Source organism: Thunnus maccoyii, chromosome 11 (assembly GCF_910596095.1).
Source record: "Thunnus maccoyii chromosome 11, fThuMac1.1, whole genome shotgun sequence".
Classification (NCBI taxonomy): Eukaryota; Metazoa; Chordata; class Actinopteri; order Scombriformes; family Scombridae; genus Thunnus; species Thunnus maccoyii.
The window spans coordinates 10,770,865-10,789,112 of NC_056543.1; the positions used below are offsets into that span (position 1 = coordinate 10,770,865).

At 39.1% G+C, this 18,248-nt stretch overlaps 1 protein-coding gene across 2 annotated transcripts; it reads left to right on the plus strand.

Moving 5' to 3' along the window:
* Nucleotides 1-12,985: 12,985 nt before the first annotated feature.
* Nucleotides 12,986-17,956, plus strand: LOC121907071 (FAST kinase domain-containing protein 3, mitochondrial-like). Of its 2 annotated transcripts, none has more exons than XM_042426410.1 (10): nucleotides 12,986-13,093; nucleotides 13,361-14,275; nucleotides 14,485-14,635; nucleotides 14,747-14,934; nucleotides 15,080-15,248; nucleotides 15,702-15,787; nucleotides 15,998-16,169; nucleotides 16,355-16,424; nucleotides 16,598-16,712; nucleotides 17,187-17,956. In XM_042426410.1, exons 2-10 carry the CDS (start codon nucleotides 13,406-13,408, stop codon nucleotides 17,286-17,288), a joined length of 1,923 nt encoding a protein of 640 aa, XP_042282344.1. In that variant the 5' UTR covers nucleotides 12,986-13,093; nucleotides 13,361-13,405; the 3' UTR covers nucleotides 17,289-17,956. The 2 variants fall into 2 exon arrangements, with proteins under 2 accessions (XP_042282344.1, XP_042282345.1); XM_042426411.1 differs by lacking the exon at nucleotides 12,986-13,093 and adding an exon at nucleotides 13,098-13,185.
* Nucleotides 17,957-18,248: the final 292 nt, after the last annotated feature.

The window sequence follows — 18,248 nt, forward strand, 5'->3', positions numbered from 1 at the left end:
GTGATTCACTAGCCTGTCAGCTAATCAGATGCACAGTAATAAGCAAAATCATTTGCAAATTTGTGAGACAGCCCCTTTTCCTGCTTGGTGAAGCTGGCCTGTACACTTTGGTGAGTCATTTTCATGATTCGTTATTTCACTTCACCCAGATCTATCTCAGTCTTTTAAATGGACGTTCCTCACTGATAGACAGAGCCATATAGAATTTGAAAGAGGTCTATCAAATAATATAATCTTCCACCACATTGAAAAATTAGGTGTTTGTTGCAGAATGCTCCTCTGAGTTTATCCAATAGAAAGAGTTTCCCCCTAATAACTTGAGCTATATTTCATTGCAAAGAGTTTATGCTTAACGCAGCATTTCCACCATGTCAGATGGAACGTGATGATTTTCATGTTTATAACTTGCAAGTGTGCATAACAAGATGATGATTGTCTCCTGCTGTTTGACAGGCAGAGTAATGTGCCTGATCAGCATTACATTTGGGTTCAGTTACCCTGAGTAATTTACTATCGCTGATGTGAGAGATCCGTGTAAATATGCTTTCCACACCCTGCTGTATTATTTACTGGCATTCTAGACTTGTAGAAAACACAAAATTAACCTTTGTGATTACCAGTTGGATGTTACCTCAAATAATAAAGCTGCACTAATCAATATTCTATATTACAAATGGATCTAATTACTATATATAATGTTAGGGAGGTCTCTTGTAGTGACAAACCGACAAATAACTATCTGCAGTTCCCCTGAACTCTACCAAGAGAGGAATAGAATAGAATATATGTTTGCTGTTGACCAGGGTGGAAAATTGTCTTATGATAACCAAAACAAAAAGACACTACACATGATTCTTACAAGAAAAAGATAGCAAAGCAGTCAGTATAACCAACATAGCAACAACACCTTAAAAACAGGTCATGTCACATCTGTGGTTTTAATCTCAGTAGTAACTTTGCAGAACTTTTTTTGCATCTTTTAGCTCATTATTTTGGTGCTACGACTTTACTGTTTTGGTTCAGTCTCACAGATCTCATCAACCTTGTTTCCAGCTGTTCTGATAAACTCGCTGTAAACTATCTGCAAAGAACCAAATTGCCAACACACAAAGTTAGTGATTAGCTTGTGAACATAGCAGAGCATCTAGCAGCTGAAGACACAAATATTTCTCAGGCGTCACTGAACAAAGTTATAAATGTAAATGTATAAATATTTGGGTGAATATCAGACTCACTGTTTGTCAGGTCAGCATAAACATAACTCCAAGTGAATGCTAATATTGCTACGTGTCTGCTAGATGTGTCCTAGCAGCTTGTTGTGGAGGTCACTTATTAATTCTGTGACTTCCACATGACACAAAAGCAACATAAGACCGACATTTTCAAACTGCGTGCTTAATTAAATTAATTGTGAAGATGGTATCCAATTTGGACAGAGTGTGGATCTCAGTGGATTTTCCTGAACAAAACAGACATTTTTGAGTTAATTTTAAAACCCAGAGGCCAAGTCTCATGCTGTAATATTACTGTGTTATAAAGTTAGCTAGATAATGAGTGAAACACCAAACAGTTCTTTTGATGTAAAGTAATTTTGTCCTTAATCCCAAATCCCTCTCTCTCAGAGGGCTTTGTGTAAAACATATGACATTCTCTATCATTAGATCCTCAATATGTTCCAGGCTTACTGGGGTTCCAGGTAGGGTTGGGCTATATGACAATAGAGATTTGATTTCCCATGTAATTGTAGTTTTGGTTGTGCAAATCGATGAGAAATTGCAATATTGGATTTGTAAGATTGTTGCATTAATGTAATGAAGATTATGTGATTTATTCAACAAGTGGTGTCTAGCAAACCTCATAATTCAACTTTTTGAGAGAGGCCTAATTCTATTCAAACATCTCCTCCTCTAGCACTGAGCCACACAACCTTCCAAATAATATATTTATATATACTTCTTGTATCTTGTCACCAGTAGCTCATTGATTTGTCTGTGCAGTTTTGGTCTTTTGGACTTTTTTTTTTCTCTCATAATCCGTTTAGGACAGGCTTGGCCCTGCCATGGAAAATCAGCCTCTGGTTATCTTGTGATCAGGCCTTTCTGAATCCACCCTATTGTTTTCTAGTTTCACAACTCTTCAGAAGTGATGCATGCAGTATCTGCTATTCCTCCAGGTGTGTCCAGGATTCTTTCGTTGTATATTGCATTACAGAAACAATGCGGAGCTGAATTTATGTAAGCTTGGCAAAAATAAGTCTTCTTTCCCAAAAAATCTCCAAAAATATCACACTATGGTAAGTTACAGCAAGTTAAGGTAATATTATACTATACAAAAAAAATCTCCTCTCCATATCATTGCATATAAACTTTATTTCAAACCTAGATTATTATTTTATCCTGTTACAGTCTTTTGCTTTCTTTACTTCTGTCTCCACTGCCCTCCTTTTCTCACTTCATATGCGACCAAAACACGACACACAGGTGAATAATGAGCGTGCAGCGGCTAAAACAGAACATGTGATATTTTAGCAGAGAACACTTAACTCCATAGAGAGCTCTCTATTGACAGGTGAAGTGGGACCAACCACAACAAAATTAGAAAGTCATGAAAATTGAGTTATCTCCCGATGGCCTATAAATAACTGCAGCATAGTTGTGAGCATGAGCATGACAATTACACTATGCTTTGTACTGTCTGTTCTCTCTTTACATCTATCTCTCAGTCACCTTACCCTGTATTTCCACCCCCCCAATTCCTCTCTCCATCTCTTTGTCTGTCTCTCACTCTACCCCAATTTCTCTCTCTGCTGGATGAGTGTGTTTTGTTAGGGAGGGCTGATTCTTCATACTTGGCTGAGGCTTTATGGACAATAAAGATCTGATTTCAAAGTCCGGCAGGGTGTTGGGCCTGGGGTCTTGGCTCACAGCTTTAGTTGCCTGCTGGGAGGAGACACTGCACAGCCCCTAACCAGATGGCCATCATCAGCCTACATACAGAAGATACATGTTGTACAATATGTGTATGGTTCATACTCTTATATGTGTCCCGCACTGTATTTCACCACTGTGGTGTCAGCCAGAGTCACTGAGAGCCACTAAATGACTATAAGCTTCAATGTTTTAATACTTTCACATTGTACAGTACTGTATATTGCATTTCACTGACAAGATATTTTGCCTGAAAATAAAAGATAAACAATGTGTCTAGATGGATTTTGCCTGAAAAAATTGATATTCAGCAGCTGACTCTCAAAAGTTGAAGTTTCATCGAACACACCAAATGAGAAACTTTTCAAAATACTCAGTGCTGGCAACTGTATTGCGCAACATGCATTCACAACAACTCTGAGAGCCAGAAACTCAGTGTCATGCTCAAAGACACTTCAGCAGACCCAACGTCCGCCAACACAGGAGCTGGAACCAGGGTTCACTGGTTTAAGCGTAGTCTCTCTAACCATCCTGCTTCCCTTCCCCTGATGCCAAGTTGACCTCAACAGCTTTGTGATTTATTGGAGTCCCGCAAGTTGTTTATTTCCTGACTGTCTCATCTTAGAATGCCTTGATAGATACAGGACTAGGAGCTGTCACATCTCATTACATTGAACTTATAATAGATCTTTTCTTCTACAAATTATTTTACAGTAGAAAGAAGAGAAGAATGACAATGGTGAAATATACAGTATGATATTTGTATTAGAGAAAGAGAAGACTGTCAAGGGTGGAGCAGAGATTTAGTACTTGTGATATAACTTGATCTCACAGCATAACCCGTGCCCCACGTGTCTCCCTTTTTAAATATACTCCTAATGTTTTCTCTCAGCATTCCTAAACTCCATCACTTTGTATATGGGCATGTTCTGTCAAACACATTTATTTAATTTCACACTGGTCCAAACTGATATAATTTCACACAATCACACCGGGACAGTCAACTGATGAGTATAAGTGTTTTGAAGCAAGAATTTCATAAAATTGTTTCAAGAATGCTCTCAATATTAGATTTAGGACCAAAGGGCTGTGGAAACCATATTTAGCTGCATGACTCTATTGATGGCAATGCTGGTCTCTCGGTCAACCGGTCCACCACTTTGGTCCAGACTGAAACATCACAACTACTGAATGGATGGCTAGGAAATTTTATACACACATTTATGGTCCCAGTGGATGAATCCTACTGACTTCGGTGAACCCCTGACTTTTCCTCTAGTACCATCATGAGGCAGTTTTGGTCTTTAGTGACATGACAACTATCAGATGGATTACCATGAAGTGCATAGAAGCAGATAATAAGTCCATCAGGTACAGAGGTGTTCGCAAAATAGCTGGTTTCTTTAGCTTTTTCTTAAAGATCAAGAGGGACTCTGCAGATCGAATGGAATTTGGTAACTCATTCCACCACTGGGGAACTACAGAAGAGAAGAGTCTGGCTAGCGACTTATGGCCCTGTTGTGATGGTTGTACCAGATGCCTTTCATTGGCAGAGCGTAGTGAGTGGAAGGGAGTGTAGACCTGAATGAGGGAGTTCAGGTAGGCAGGAGCCATTTTATTTGCTGTTGCGTTTTAGTTAAGGTTTTGAATTTGATGCGGGCAGCAACTGGGAGCCAGTGGAGAGATATGAACAGCGGAGTGATGTGCTGTTTTAGGTTGGTTGAAGACTAGACATGCCGTCACGTTCGGGATCATCTGCAGAGGTTTGAACGTGCATGCGGGGAGACCTGCCAGTAAGGTGTTGCAGTAATCAATGCATGATATTACAGATGCCTGTACCAGGAGTTTTGCTGCATGCTCAGACAGGTAGGGTCTGATCTTTCTGATGTTGTACAGGGCTAATCGACACGACCAAGCAATTGCAGGGCCATGTGAACCTTAAAGGTTAGTTGGTCATCAATCATGACACTCAAGTTTCGGGCAGACTTCGTGGGCATGAGTTGGGCTGATTCGAGCTGGATATTGATCTGTTGTTATTTAAAGGGACTGGCTGGGATGACAAGGAGCTCAGTCTTAGAGAGGTTAAGTTGAAGGTGGTGTTTCTTCATCCATGCCGAGATTTTAGCGAGGCATGACGGGATCCGTGCCGAAACTGTGAGGTCTTCCTGAGGTTTCTTCCATTTATCCCCATTAAAATAGTTTTTGGGGGTGTTTTTCCTTATCTGAATCGAGGGTCTAAGGATAGTGGGTGTTGCATGTTACACAGATTTTAAAGCCCCTTGAGGCAAATTTGTGATTTGTGATATTAGGCTGTATAAATAAAACTGACATGACTTGACTTGACCTATCTGTACAGAAACAATACTTAATAAACAATCAGTTGCAATAACTTGTGGTTTCCCCCTGGGTCTGTTATTGATTGAACCGAAAGAGCATTGGTCCGGGTTATGAAGTGTTCCCTCCCTCCCTCCTCCACCTCCGAAAAGCTAACAGGCCTAACCCCTGTCCTACCACACCTATCATACACACGCTTCACACACATTCTCCCTCTCACACTGCTTTCTTCTGGGCGTGAAATGGATTCCTACTGTCTGCCAGAATGCACCACCTATCTCTGGATATGATTCTCTTTCACCCCCTTTCTCCTTTTCTTCCTCTGTGCCACACGTGTGCCCTTTTGTTTCCAGAGAAAAATGCCTGCCTGCCCTGCAGAGTACACAAAACACATTCCCGGGTGATTATGATTAAGAATGATTACAAATCCCACTGGAGATAATATTTTATATGACAACTTGAATTAGATCTAAATCAGAAACACATGACAGCCCTAACCTTTTTAAAACAAACCACAGTCATCCCTGGAATCCCCAGAAGAAAGGCATGTTCATGAAATTCCTTCACACACAAACACACACACACACACACACACACACACACACACACATACACACACATTGAAAATGTGAGTTAGTTTGTAGTATATTCCACTGTATTGTAGTATATTGATACCTCTCGCCGCCACATGACCTTACATGACATTACATGTCCACAAGGAACCGAGAGGGAAAGAAAGAAGGAAGGAACTGAAGATATGCGAAATTATGGTCTTGTTAGGGCAAGTAATGGAAGTAAACCCTGTTCCAGGCGACTGTCTCTCTCTGAGAGTGGTTGTAATCTGTCAACAAAAGCTACATAATTTGGTGTGATACAGATATATTCTGCTTTCTCTCTCATACAGGGTTGACCCAGTGCTGACTCAGACACCCTATCATAATTGGACACACATTATTTGGATCATAACAATCTGCAGACACTTGGAATAGACCAGTTGATCACTTATCCGGAAGAATAAATTGTAACTATGCTGAGAGGCGATGACAAAGACTTGAACTTCAAGTTTCCAATAAACCAGGTACAGATCTTTTCTCACTAACATCTAACTTATATCACTTGAAATGCCAGAGGAATTTGAATTGTTCAAGATCTCAGACAGAATCGCCTCCTGCTGAGCCATATTTGAACACAGACAGAGAGTATAGATGAGGAAAGTTTAACTAGATGGTGTCTGTGCTTGCCCCTCAATGACTGATTGATTTTATAAGAGGATTTCTTGTGACCTCTTTTGACAGGATTATTTAATTGCTTTGAAGACATAACTGTAAAGATGAAGCCACATATAAAACAAAAAAAAACTGGAAACACTTTTACATTCTTAGTTCACAAGATGACTTCTGACTACAGGGAAGCACTTGAGCTTTCTTCACAGTGAATTGTACCCCCAGACTGTATATAAATATGTTCGATGCATCTCCACTTCCTACCGCTATGCAAAAAAAAGCCAAAATATCTCCTCTCCGGCAGTTGGAGCCAGAGTCTGCACAACAGAGGATGACGGCCCACGGGACACACCCCCCCAACTATCCCACTGCCTGATGGAGGTTTGAGAGCGGCTGTCACAGCTGTCAATCATGACATCACACCCCTTTTTTTATATTGTCAAATAACTATTAGAAACAAACAGAAAAATGAGTACTTGGACAAACATCAGGGTGATAAGAACTACCTAAAATGACAGAATTGGGTTCAATTTATTTGACATGTACTTTAATTTTTTAGTTTGGCTAACATCCCATTCACTAATATGGAGGGGGCAGGGCTTATGACCTGTACTGCAGCCAGCCACCAGGGGGCAATCAAGATGTTTTGGCTTCACTTTTTGGAAACAGTCATGACATCCATATTTATAAACAGTCAATGATTGTGCCCAGCAGCAGTGGTCGAGTGTAACTAATTACATTTCCACAAGTACTGTGCTTAAGTGCAATTTTGAGATACTTTATTACTACTATACTACTTTATTGAGTGCTTCCACTTTCTACTGCTTTTCACTTTTAGTCCACAGCATTCTAGAGGGAAGTATTCAATATGTTTACTCCTCTATATTTACTTGACAGCTGTAGTTACTTTGCAAATTAAGATTTTACTACATAACCCGTTGTCTTTTTATGAACATGTGATGCAGATTAAACTACCCGACAGTAAATAAAAGTAGTTAAAGGATAGGTTCACAATTTTTCAAGTTTGTCTTCAAACAACAGTCAGGCACCCAAATGAACATTGAAACAGGTTTTGCTCACAGTAATTATTCCTCCTGTTCATACTGACCATTAGAAGATCTCCTCTAAATGAACTTACAATATAGGGGATGGGGAACAAAATCCAACGTCCTTGTTTTGAGTAAATAATGGATGTAAAAGTTTATCTGAAGATAATATGAAACTCTAGCAGTCTGAGTTAGTCAAATAAAGTGGATATCTTCCACAGTTACAGTCGTTTTAGTAAAAAAAAATCCTTCTTTGTATCTTGGCGGACAGTGTTTTCCTGTTCAGCTGCAGTGGAAGGGTCGTAACAAAAAGAGGGAATTTGAAAGATTTCACCTGATTTCACTAATTTGGATGGCTGAAGCTTCATATTAGCTTCAAATAAACTTTTAAATATATTTTTGCTTGAAAGGAGTGCTGTGGATTTTGTCCCCTGTCACTTACATTGTAAGTGCATTATAAAGGGATCTCTTAATGTCCAGTATGAACAAGAGGAATGATTACAGCAAGAAAAACATGTGTCAGTGTTCATTAGGGGCATGACCATTGTTTTAAGACACACTTAAAAATTCTGAACCTGTCCTTTAAAATTAGCTCCCTCTCAACCAGCTACAACATTAACATGTTACAGTAATAATAATCTAATTATACGGTAAATATAAACTGACAGGGGGCATTCTGCTACATAATGATTATTGTTATTTTTCATACTTTCAGTAAATTTTGCTGACAATACATTTGTATTGCCTGTAAAGTTTTGAATGTAGGACTTGTGCTTGTAATAAATTGTGATATTGCTACTTTTAAAAGTTAAGTATTTTGGTACTGCTTCCACAAGAACAAACACGCTCAGAAATATGTCCATTACTCTGTAGGGGTGGACAAAATAACAGGAACAGCTGGCATGCAGGCTATTACGCATTCAGCATTTTTACAGGTTATGACGTCAACCCCTCAGCAGCTAATAAGCCTTTTTTTAAACAGAAGCAGAGCTGTTGAGAACATAGAAATACCGACTGTGTGAAAACTAATAACTCCTATATTAATTAGATCGATGTTATTGATCTTTTTTATAATTTGAACTGAAACTTTACATTGTAATTGAGGAACCACTGTCACAACCCCAGAAAACCATTAAAGATCTTCTGTCAAGTTGAGCATTGATGTGATTAACTACCAGACTTTCCTATTTTCCCATAAAAGTTAACCATTTGGACTGTGTTATTCTTAATCCAATAGCTGCAATAATTTAGGCAGGAGAGGGACAGAGTAGACATGTTCTCCAAATGCGTCACATCCATTCGTGAGTAATGATAACATCACAGCTGAACCTTTGATTATTAGATTAGATTTGGCCAAAGCACGGTGTGATGCTATTCCCATACACTGTGTGTTTGTGTGTACATAGACAGATGTGTGTACTGGCATGTGTTTCCATTGTGTTAATAACATTTTGTAAGTTTCCCACACTTTTGCCAGTTTCACTCACTAGAAAAAGAAAGGTTCTCTTTGTCCTTATGCTGTTTTTTAAATGTTCAGTTTTTAATCTAAATTCAAAGCCGAAACATACCTAAGGTAGATTTATTTTTATGATTTTGACTATGATGATGATATGTATTAATTTAGCTAGAAAAGTATTTTTAAATTGTTCCCATTGGATTTTTCACAAGATATGAAAACTGGCATAATTTTTACTCACTCTTACAACGCCCTCACACACAGCCAGACTGACTATTCAGTGTGATTCATCAGCATTACCGGCAGAACAGTAACTTTATTATAACAGATCTTATCAAGTCCCTGCTCACCATTTGAAAGCTCCAGGTCTTTTTACTCTTTCTTCTTTGTCCAACTCGTGTCCAGAGGGCTTGTGGTGTTGCCGCTTGTTTACAAAGAGATAGAGGGGAACCAGCCAGATGGGTAACACACACACAGACAAAAACACACACACACACACACTCTTACACACACAGATTGTCTCGGAGATAGAGGGTGCAGATGACTTTTGGATCAGCATTCATCCAAGTCTCTCACCAGCCACACACACACACACGCACAGTCGTGTTTCCATCCCTTCAGAGGACATTACATTGACTTTACATTCATTTCCTGGAGACTTACCCTAACCATAACCACTACTTTCCTAACCCTAACCGTACCGTAACCAAGCCTTCACCCTAAAATTTAATGATTTACTTCATGGGGACTTGCTTTTTATCCCCAAAAGGGAGGCGAGTCCCCACAATGTGACTGTAAACGGGTTTATGTCCCCACAACATGAGTAATACCTGGCACACACACACACTCACATACAAGGCACTCAACATAGACAAATAGCTTTTAAAATAAAGAAGCATGTTGCAGTATTGACTCTCTCTTCAACTCCAATATCAGAATATATGCTTATCACAAAAATCATAGAGGTGAATTCCCTTCCTCTTTATGTTTGAAGAATCTCAGTGTGACGTTTGAGTGCTTCATTGTCTGATAAGCGATGCAGTTTCAAAGATCATTTCTTAGCTTGATTCCAAAGATTTAACCTCAATAACTGACGAATTTTCAACTGAAACAGTTGTTTTGCAGGATCTGCTAAAAATCACTGCATTTGTATTGCTTTAACTAGGTGCATTTATACATATTAAGCATCACTTACAGCAATTAAAAGCTGATTTTCTTTTCTCGTTTTAATTGACTAGTAAGAGAAACTTTCTTTCTTTCTTTTTGGTTTTTTATTTTTTTGTTTTTGTTTTTGTGATTCCATTACTAAGCTCTTACTGGACAGAAGATCTGTGTGACTAGGTGTGAGAGATCGTTTTAATGCTGATTTATGCTGTTTCCCAGCTGTTATTGTAACATACCCACACATGGCCTATTCCCTCCTTTTCCATGTGGATGAAATTAAGCTCAGCTGTGACTTGAGACGATGTGAACCATGAGGCAAGTCCGTTTGTTTGTATGCAGCACCATCTTGTGGTATATGTTAAAAGTACATGACAGACACTGAAGACTGAAGGGGGGGATGGATTTGAAGTTAGTTATAGTTGATTCAAGCCTAAAGGAACATACAATAAAATACAATACAATAAAGTGACTACATATTATAAATAAATGAGTAAGACCCCTAGTGTCAATGGAAATCTCATCATCACTCATAACTAAAATAGAACTATAACTGAAATTAAAAAAATAAAATTATGCAGCAACACTGAATTACACCCAAGCTGCTCATTTAGATTAGATAGTTTATGGTCTGACAACTTTCACTATTTATTTTGCACCACATTAATAGGCTGCACAGTGGTATATGCATTAGGGATGTGCAGAGGGCCTAGTATTTGTATTTGTATCTGTATTTGTTGAGGCAGAAAAAGTATTTGTATTTGTATTTGTATTAAAATAAAAGTGGAAAGAGGCTAAAAAATCCTGTTTCTGTTTCTGTTTTTGTTTTTATTACACTTTTAATTTTAGAAAATTAAAGTGTTACAATAGGTGTTCACGAATAACCTACCTTACGAAGGAGGTCCCCACACCGGGTCTTGAACAGGAGTCCCCTTGATCATAGCAGACTGCGCTGACTGCTGAGCTAAAGCTTTTCTCATGGCCTCATTGCAGACAGACCTCTACAGAGACAGCACACCGTGTAACGTGTAGGGAAGAACTTCTCATTGCACTTTTCATTTATTGCCTATTTTTTACAACCTAACTTTGTGGAAAGGAGAAGGGGAACAACAGCTTATGGAGAGTCCCTTGGGAGCACTTTGCATGTGTCAGTAGCTCAGGTTTTTCTCTGGGGAACACCCCCAACTCCAGGAGCAATGTCCAAATTAGGAAATGTGCGTCATGTAGTAAGTAGATGTGAACCCCCTCGTTGAGACCTGCTGATAGACGTAACAGTGGAGCAGAGGACAGAGACTTAGATAGCAATGTAACCAACCTGCAAAAACCAACCTGGTATTTTTTTTTTTCTTCACGAAAACAAATAATTTTTAAAATATCTGTGCTTTGCCGCATAACGAATTTGTATTCGGGCACACCCCAGAAATTGCTATCAGTCGTATGTACAAATATACATATGTACAGAAAAGTAAAAATCTATTTTAAAAAAATGTGGTGAAGGGGCTAGAAGAAATGCAATGAATGTGATAACCTAACATAAATTGGTATCTGTGTATTTTGTATTAGCTTAAGCGTGTATTTAAGGACTATGTGAGGAGTAGCTTCATTTGAGGATAAAGAAAGACACAAGCCACATGTTTATTCAGGGCCATACAGCCACCATGGAGGACACTGTGGTCATGTTTGCTATATTTCTTATTTAACTGAGAGTAGAGTGAAGCTTTAATGTTCCCTCGAGGTCAATTTGGTTTACAGACAGAGGTCCATAATAATAAATACAAAAAGAATTCAACGAGTAACAACAGTAATCAATCCAAAAAAAAAACCACAACTACAAGTTAACACCAACATCACAGCTGTCATTTGTCACCTAAACCATCAGAGAAAGCAACAAAAGAAAAGAAGCCAGAACCAGGGGACACTGTGTCACACACAGCTAGTAACAGGCCTAATCACATCGTATTAAAAAGCAGATAGCTGTTGGAGTAAAAGACTTTGTTTTATCTGTTTGTGTCCCCTCTTGGGATGTAAAACTCCGCCCTGATGGAAGCAAATTGAACTCACTGATCATAAATGTTAGAAATGACTCAGTGAAAGAAGTATAAATCACTTTTAACAGAGACTAAAACCTTTGAGAATCCTTAAGAAAAACAATCTTTGGTTTGCCTTCTTGTAAGTAAAATCAGCGTTGGCATCAAATGTAAGTTTCTTATCCAAGATAGTTGCTGAATATTTGTAGTGCTGGATTACAGTCACAGGCTCCCTTTTAAAGATGGCGCAAGAGAAGCAGGTCTCCTGCGAATGTCAATGAATATCTGTAAGACATGTAGGAAAGACTGATCACAACTGTGGGATTTTATTCTGGGGAGACTAAAACTCTTCAACTAAAAAAAAAACAACATTAACACATTGTGGCGATTTTAACATAGTATTCAGCATTTCCTCAACAATTTTATTTCTGGCAACGTGGAGAAGGTTTTAAAACAGTATTTATTGATCTTCATATATAAATATAATTAAAAAGTTTACCCAATAAATAAAATATGATAAATCAAAATGACTAAAAACTTTTTAGACTTCATTATTCTTATTTATTTGTATAAAAATAGCTAATTAGAACAACCTTTGAAGAAATACATGGCATTAATTCACTTTTAAGAGAAGAAGGTCATTAAAGTCAGTGAAGATAAAGTGTTGCTTAATTAATATGACCTATGGCCACAATATATGACCACATTTGATGCGGTCTGTCAATGGATCCGGAGTGGCACGGCTCGTCCAATCAAAGAGCACGTGAGTAGGCTACATAATGTGCAGTATACAGGTTGGCCACAGGGTGGCAGCACATGTAAACACATGTCAACTTACACAAGCTGTTACCAAACGCTGCTGAAGGCTGTTCTGTAATGAGTCGCAGCCCTCCTCTATGATCCCGCTGTCTCACTGAAGGTAAGTCGTCTGTAATCCTTAACACAGGGAGAAGTTACTCAGAGTAGGAGTTTAAATTAAGTTTTAGTCATGTTGTCAAAGTGTTAAACGTTGTAAGTACAATTCCGCTTCATTCATTTTAAAGTTGACAGTGTCCTCGTCTTTGCGTCTTCTACAATGTGTTTATGTTTAATTTTACTCTTTCTTTAGATCCTTTGACTACTACACATGTGAAGCACTGAGTGTAAAAGTAAGAAAATGCCCTGACAGTGGATTTTCTTGTCTTAGTGTGTTTTTCTGTCAGGAAGGGGCTGTTACATCATAGACGCAACAATGAAGTCCATCGCTTGTATTTCTACCTCTGTGAGAACGGCGTGTCAGCACACCTCAGCTTGTTTCTCTCTAAATCGTGCTGTGATTCGTTCCAGTCCGGTGGGTAGATGCACTAATGCAGTTTTTGCTAGTAAAACTGTAGTTGCGCAACAACCGTGCGTAACCGGTGTACGTGCTTTTCATGGTTCACATGTAAATACAGCAGCGGTCCAGCACGTGAGTGCAGCACCTCTCCCCATCCCGGTTTATGTACCTGGGAAAAGTGAGAACGAACTGAACCAACTTGGAAGACGCATGACACCTAAAACGGCCACAAGATCGGCCCCACACCTGTCCCCATACAGCCCATACACCAAACCACAAAGTAACACAGCTGTCAACATCCACTCATTGTTTGAAGGGGAAGTCATCCAGGAGCTGTGCACCAGGCTGACACACTTCCCAATCAATGACAGGGCAGAGGGACTGGCCACTTTACTGGGAGCATGTGTTGAGTTTGGTGTGGATGGCCACAACCCTCTAGTCTCTAGACTGATAAATGAGTGCCTGGAGCTCCTCTCCAACAGAGACATCAGGGTGGCACAGCTCTGCCACCTGGGTGAGGTGGCGTACGCCCTGGAAGGCCGCCAGTCAGCGATGGTGACAGAGGTCCTGGACTCCATAGGTGCAGTTTTAGAAGAGGACATTGTCTCTCCCAGCGAGGCTGTCAGGGTCTACTCCCTCCTGGCTCTGTGTTACCAGCCTGCCAGCCAGCGGCAGACACTCCTGCTGTCCACTTTGCACAGACACACACAAAGGCTGGTCCACAGGCTAAAAGCCAGACAAGTCAGCGACATTCTGCAGTCCCTGCTGAAGTTACAGCACAGACAGGTACGAAGAGCAGTCCTTTCTCAGGTTCTCTTTAATTTCTGATGATTCTGATGATTTCTCACTTATTAAACACCTCACATCTAATTGTCCTTTTGATAATTCAGTTTCTTTACGAAGACATGTTCAGTTAAAAATAAATGTAATGGTTGTGATATATCCCTTTTTATGCAAAGGATATTAATACATCATACTAATATCCTGTTTGACAGGCCATTTCCTTGGTGCTGAGGCTGAGTCACAGAGCATCACGAGTCTTTAAAGCTTTCAGTAACAATGAAGTGATTAAGGTGCTCTCTGCATTGATGATCCTGGGACAGCATGATGAAGAGCTCCTGGCTGCTATGGAGAAACACGTGCCAGGTGTGGTTTATTTTGCAAAACTTTCTGTATTATTATTTTTTTTTAAAATAAGGAAATGTAAAGATAAGGAAATGTTGAGATAATCATGGATTATTTTGCTGTGTTTGTCAGGGAGGCTGGGAAAGTGTGATCCGGAGTTAATCAGCACCGTCATGGAGTACTGTCTGCAAACGAGGTGCCGCTCTGAGCCCATCTTTGAAGCTGTGGCTGAGAACTTTGTACTCCATGCTGAGAGACACACCACCCTCCAGATAGCCAAACAGATCGTCGCCATGGGGAGACTCAACTACCTGCCACAGGTGAGGGCTGTTTATACTGTTGTAATACTGCACACAAATCAAAAGGCAATGAAATGCAAGCACACATCCTTTCTGGACAAAAAATAGGTTCCTCAGCATGCTATAAAAATAATCTGTAGTAATTAATCTCTCCTTTACTCCTCAGTGCTCCAATCAGATGTTTAAGAAGCTGGAGAGCATTTTATCATCAAGGTTTTCCCAATTCCAGCCTCGCTCGCTGATAGAGGTGCTGCACGCCTGCATCCACCTAGAACGCTTCCCGCTCAACTACATGTCCAAAGTTTTCAGCCCGTACTTCCTGCAGAGGCTGCAAGGTATGTATAAGCTTTGTATTGCTTACTGTGAGAGAAGAAGAGAGGGGGGAAAGAAACTTTGTCACATCATGTTTTCATCTAGTGTTCCCATATTTTCTGTCTGAGGAGGATTCAGAAATACACCCACAACTAAGTGTCAGGGTCAGTCGTGCCCTTTACTGCTTGTTGCTTCAACAAACAGGCTTCAAAATACTCTTGGGCTCTGTTATATCACCCTTTCACCTGCTGCTGTCTGTATATACAAGGCTGGATTTTATAATAGTTTTAGTGTCTTTGGTACCATACTGTTTATTTATTAGAGTGTGGTTATTCTGTTTTTTGTCAAAGAAAACTGCTGTCATACCGAAGCTACTTGTTTACAGCACATGGATGTACAACATTTCACTGTATGTAATATGTATGTAACAGGCTATGTAATGTTTATGATGTAAGCTGTCCTTGTCTGTCCTACAGCACAGGGGGAGCCATTGGACAAGAACGCATTGGGACAACTGACACAGCTCCATCTCTCCACATCATTAGAGTGCAGTCACTACTGGGTGAGCATCACACAACCTAAGTTTTGTAGTTTTTTTAAAGCTTAAACAGTATTAATTGAGCTACGTATACTCACTTTATGTCAAATTACTTGTAGTAGTTGTCTGAATAAGTGAAGCACAAGCAATGTCTTTCCACTTTGCTTTTAGAAAAAGGGTTGAGTCAGAGAATTGATAACAGGAATGAATTCTTCTTCATGCCTTTCTGGTCAGGGTCCCAGGCTGCCCTTCTTCCTCCATGTGAAGAGGTTTTCGTCTGTGGACCAGGCCTTTGAGACACCCATGGAGAGTCTCTTGTACAAACAGGTCAAACGGCCGCTGACACAGCTGTTGGGGGGAAAGTTTTACTCCACCAGTATATTTACTCATAGTGGATACACTGTAGGTAAGCTACAAGCAAACAGATATACACAAGTATATGATATATGCTGTATTAGAAATACTTAATGGTATATCCCTTCAAAATTCAAAAAGAATCAACCATGTGGCTCACATGAGCTCCATGTGTCTGGACACCTTACTGTTCATGCTGTACTCACGGACAACTTGTTGTTTCCCTTTTCTGCCCAGATGTGGAGATATGCCTGGATGAGGAAGGTTTTGTTCTGCCCCTGTCTCAGTGGGATCACACGTATAGAAGGTAGAAACCCAAATGCTGCAGTGTTAGATTTACAAAAAATACAACACACACTGATTAACACACCATTTACATTTTGAACCAGTTGGAAGTTAACAGACTCTTCTGAACTGATTATTTAATTGTCTTCCTCACCCCAACAAAATGACACAATGTTATGTCTTGTTCATGTGTAGGATGGCACTGTGTTTAGATGGTCAAAACCGTTTCTGCAGCAACACGCAACACCTGCTGGGAAAGGAAGCCACTAAGAGGAGACACCTCCGTAGGATGGGCTATGAGGTGGTGCAGGTATGTTTGGCAAATATTGTTGCATTAAAATTAAAATCATGATCATAAAACTAGATTGTTGCATCTAGGCATCACAGCTTTGTTCACTGCTGATTTGCAACTTCCTCTTTAAGTCTACTAGTTAGACATTGATATGTTTTGCCTTACTTACAGTTGTATTTGTTGACGCTATGTTGTAATTTTTGAGAATACACTTAGTATTTCTCATTTTTGTTCACACACATGCTTAGATGTGATTTATAATGGACTCAGCCTCTGGCCTCTTGTTGCAGTATTTTTTTTGTATTGGCATTTCTATTTATTTGTTATCTTCAAGGCATGATATTCAAGGAAAAAATGGTCAGCATTAAGATGTCCAAGCGCCTTTTTTATTTGTCTTGAACTCTCAGCCAGAGAAAATGAAACAAGAATGAAAGACATACTTTTTTCCTCTCCAGCTCCCAACTAGATCTCTACTATTTTTTTCTCTTACAGATCCCTTACTTTGAATTTGAGAAGTTAAGAACTCACAGGGAACAGGTCCAATATCTTCACAGCAAGATCTTCCCCACCATCTTCAAGTTCAATCACAGTTGACTCACAGATTGAGTAAAACTTCAACTAAAGATTCTCCAGAGACTTTTAATGGTTGATTCTTACATTATTGTATAAAATCAACCAACTTTCCAATGAGTTGAATGAACATTTAGCTGAGTGTTGCACTCTTGTTATATACAGCGCAATATGAAGACGATATAATGCCTGACAGAAAATGCTGCAGACATATCATAATAGGAGGATACTAATCTTACTGTCTGGGAATAATTCAGAATAAAATATTTCACAGATCTGTAAGTTACAAACCGAAGTTACTGTATAACATAAATATATGAGTGATGGTCTGACAGTTTGATTCCCTAGTTCTTTGTCATTTTAAGAATTGACCTGTCTTGTTTTGAGCGTTAAGGTAAAAAAAAAAATGCCAATGGATTGTTTTACAAGGATATTTTTAACATTGCTGCTGATATCAAAGCTGTCTATTAAGGGAATTGAGAAATTAGATATATGTGGATAGATATAAGAATTTTCCCATTAAAAGATGAGAAATCATATCCCTTAAATAATGGAGCTATTTAACAGCTGAACTACCAGTTCCCTGGCCATATGTGTGACCATACACCTCATATTTGCACCTTGTGACCTGATTTTTTACTTTGTCAATGGCTATAGTCAAACTGACTAAAAAATAAAAATAACAATACTGACCATTTCTATTCTGTTAACTTATTACACAGGTAAAAGGACATGATAAGTGAATAGAAAATAATAATTTAAAAAGGTTATGTAAATATTTAATTGCACAGGGTTGTGGCTTTGCCTTGTTAATTGTACATGATTTTCTTTGGGGTTGGAAAAAGAATGTGAACTTGAAATGTTGATGTTCAAATTATAGCTATACATGAGATGTACAATGTGTGATTTGCACTGTGCTTTTATTAAATGCTTGAAGATATACCATAAATTGCCTCAAATGATCTGGTGGACTGATTCTTCAAA